At 35.6% G+C, this 3,807-nt stretch overlaps 1 protein-coding gene across 1 annotated transcript; it reads left to right on the forward strand.

The window, feature by feature from the left end:
* Nucleotides 1–1,775: 1,775 nt before the first annotated feature.
* Nucleotides 1,776–2,399, forward strand: LOC149145107 (pectinesterase inhibitor 9-like). Its single transcript, XM_089448767.1, has one exon. It carries the CDS (start codon nt 1,776–1,778, stop codon nt 2,397–2,399), a length of 624 nt encoding a protein of 207 aa, XP_089304893.1.
* Nucleotides 2,400–3,807: the final 1,408 nt, after the last annotated feature.

Genomic DNA, 3,807 nt, shown 5'->3' on the forward strand with positions numbered 1-3,807 from the left:
ACACATGAGAAAAATGGAAATATATTTTAGGTTTCTAAATGGAAAATTTTGAATCCGATCATATTTCACGTTACTTCTTAGATAAGTACCCCTAGTATTCTTTCCACTACTAGGGATAGGTCTAGGGTGCATTTGGTAACTAGTGTTAGGCTTAAACCCTCCACCAAAAGAAAACACCAAATATGAGTGAATGGACTTATAGATGAAAAGATAGATATATGAGAAAATATAGTTGTAAGGGTAAAATCCAAATCCAAAAATATTTTTAACCCGTAGAAGTAGATATGGAACTAGAAGAAATAATTCCCCTAGTTGAGAGTATAATAGAAATGAAACCTAATTATGGACCTATAGTAATTCTCCCAAGTGACATCCCAAAATGATCATTTACATTCGTTTGAGAGAAGTTACCAAAAGGATTACTACCACTAACCTATGTGACAATAGGGTCACTCATGCACCCAAGTAGTAGAAATAATACTAATGATCATAGAACCTTAGATACATCATGAACCAAGACCATATGCCATACAAATAAATAGATTGTGATTTATTGTTGTTTAAAATACACTTTTGGATGCATAAATAGATTAGGCAGCCTAGAAATCCGGTTGCAAATTGAACAACTTAAACTTGTGATTTTAAAAGGTCTACACTCGATTTTGAACAAAATTTATGAGGAAAACAAAAGGCTTTGAAATGGACCATTTTGTCTATTAAATAGAGTACGTGTCAAAAAAATATTGTTTTCCACCTGTAAAAGTTGATAAGCTTTAACAAATTCAATAAAGTATTATGGAAGCATGATACTTATTTAATAGATTCAACCAAATATTATGGAAGCTATCCAAAATCCGATAAAGCTCACAAACTTTTAAAGACAACTAATCATATGGATGTATATTGTTCTCCAATTATAAGAAATAATATGTAATATTCTCTTTTGTGGATATGGTCAAAGAGGATGGAATCTACCCATGGTATTTATTGTGGTATTTGTCCATGACATTGGCCCATGGTATTTGCCTTTCAAGGGAAAACAATAAAATAAAGTCTTCGCAAAGTCCATCAAGCCTATAAAAGTGGATAGGAGCTTGATAGTGTGATCATCTATCCTATTGTATTTTCTTGAGAACTTGGCATGGTCAGTTCCAGTTTGATCCCAGGGACTAAAACCCCTTGGGTGTGATTTATCCATTGGCCCATGGTATTTTCCTTGGATAGATTCCGTCCACTTTGACCATATCAAAAAAAGAGAATATTACATAATAAACATTAATAAATTCACTCCAATAATAAAATAAACAGCCATATCTATCTAATTAAAAAAATAAAATCTAATACTAATTTAACCAAAAATAATTCAATAAACTATAAATATACAACCCACAACTAAATATTTAAAATTTTAAATATACAACACACAACAAAATATTTAAAATTTTATATAATTAAATTAAAATACTAAGAAAACACTTAATCCTACCAAAATATATATCTTAACATCGTGGGAATGAAAACATCGAACAAATGAACGCCTCCCCCCTCTGCCCCGCCCAAAAATCGGCAATCCTCCGGGACAGTAAGGTGTAATGGCTATTTGACCATTTCCAGAGGCGCGCGAAGTCGGCTATATATGGGCGTTAAAGCGCGTCTGCCCACTTACAACTCTCTTCCGTCCCTGCGTTCGCCTTGGGTGCTTTTCGTTTCTGGTTCTCTGTTTTTGTGTTGTATTGCCATCATCTCTGGTTCTCTGTTTTTTGTATTGTATTGCCATGGAATCACGCGGCGCTGCAACTTGTTTACTTATCCTAGTCTCTGCTGCGATAATGGCTTCAGCTACGACGAATCAGGAGGTCAATCGCCAGCACAGCGACACCAACATCGTTGAATTTATCAAATCGTCGTGCAACGTGACTCGGTATCCGCATCTCTGTGTTTCATCGCTCTCTCCATACGCGGGATCTCTGGAGCCCAGGCTGAGCGACCTGGTAAAGGCGGCCATGAACGTGAGCCTGCTTAACGCCCGCAATGCTTCCGTTTGGGCAGCCGACATGGAAAAGAGAGGCGCCAAGATGAGTGACAGAGAAGGAGCGGCGCTGCACGATTGTATTCAGAATTTCGAGGACGCCGTTGGCGAGATTCAGAAATCTTTGACGGAGATGGAGCAGCTGAGGAGCAACACCTTCCACTCTCAAGTCAACGACATGCAGACGTTTATGAGCGCCGCCTCCGCCTACCAAGACTCCTGCCTCGGCGGATTTGAGGATGTGAAGGCGCAGGGGAGGGCTCAGGCGATGGTGAGGGTGGTGGTGCAGAATGAGTCACAGTTGATCAGCAACGCTCTAGCTCTCCTTAACGCATTCGCTGCCACCGGAAATAATGCTATCCATGCCTGAAACCCAAAACTGCTGTGTGGCCGTACTCTACTCTACTAAATAAATAATATGTACTCCACAATTTTTATTAATGTATATTCATAGTTTTTCTGCCTTATGGTCTTTTTTTCACTTTAAATGGCGGATCATGATAAATTAGCCCCACTCTTAGAATATGAACAGCTTTGTTTTATTTTAAAGCTTTTGTTTTAAAAACGGAAATATAACAGTTTTATTATAAAATATAAATAATAAAATAATGTTATTGCAAAAATAGTGTTCAATCAAATCTGCTAAATATGTGCTTAACAACGTTCAATCAAATCTAGGCATAGTTTCCTCTCCCTGCTCACTCTTACGAGCAAATGGCGGATCATGATAAATTAGCCCCACTCTTAGGATTTGAACAGCTTTGTTATATTTTACAGCTTTTGTTTTAAAAACGTAAATATAACAGTTTTATTCTAAAATATAAATAATAAAATAATGTTATTGCAAACATAGTGTTCAATCAAATCTGCTAAATATGTGTGCTCAACAATGTTCAATCAAATTTAGGCATAGTTTCCTCTCACGTCTCACTCTTAACAAACCCCAAAAGAGTGAGTATACATTTTAAAACGTTATATATTTTTTTAACAAAACCCAAAAGAGTGAGTATACATTTTAAAACGTTATATATTTCTTTGGTTGATTGTGGTAGACTATGGTATTATAAATTTGTGATAAGATTTGTTGATTTATCACTTATCAAGCTTAACTCAAAAGTGGAATAAAATCACCTATATACCATTTAAATTCACATCAAATAAGATTATGAAAATATTATTACATGTTGTCTGTATTGTTCTAAGGAAACATGGTATGATTATGAAAATATTGTTAAATATTCTCCTTGTTATTTTTAAAATATTATTACATACATATTACCTATTTATTTATTTATTTGGATGACACAACTTATCGTCATACTAAAATTCGATATGTGAAGCACCTCAGCCTTCAAAAGATAGTGAAAATTCAATGGTTCAACTTGATATATGGAAGCACTAAAGTTAATGAATATTAATAGATTCGATTGAATATTTAGACTAGTAAGAGGATGATAATGATGTCGATCATCATGCCTGTCAGAACCAGAACTAGAATAGTACCTGTGTCTATCACCTCTCCTATCCAAAGTATCCAACAATCTACCATTTCTAACTGTGTCATCTCTATCTAACCTGTTACCACCATGCGACTCACTGTCATATGCCCCATTAGTTTTGTCCTCTTATTCATGGTTGATTTGAAGTGGCCCCTGCCGCAACAATTATGACAAACTATGAAGTCTCACTGCATTTACCTCTGCTATTTTCTCCTGTGCTTGTATGATTCAGTCATTGTCTACCTTACAACTTTGTATTTCCTTCTTTAAGCTTCTCAG

Source organism: Pinus tabuliformis, chromosome X (assembly GCF_031772625.1).
Source record: "Pinus tabuliformis cultivar Carrire ecotype Pingquan chromosome X, CPIR1, whole genome shotgun sequence".
In the NCBI taxonomy this organism is placed as follows: Eukaryota; Viridiplantae; Streptophyta; class Pinopsida; order Pinales; family Pinaceae; genus Pinus; species Pinus tabuliformis.

Bases quoted from the DNA above. Each gene is read 5' to 3' on its own strand.
- LOC149145107 (XM_089448767.1), top strand. From the start codon at position 1,776: ATGGAATCACGCGGCGCTGCAACTTGTTTACTTATCCTAGTCTCTGCT.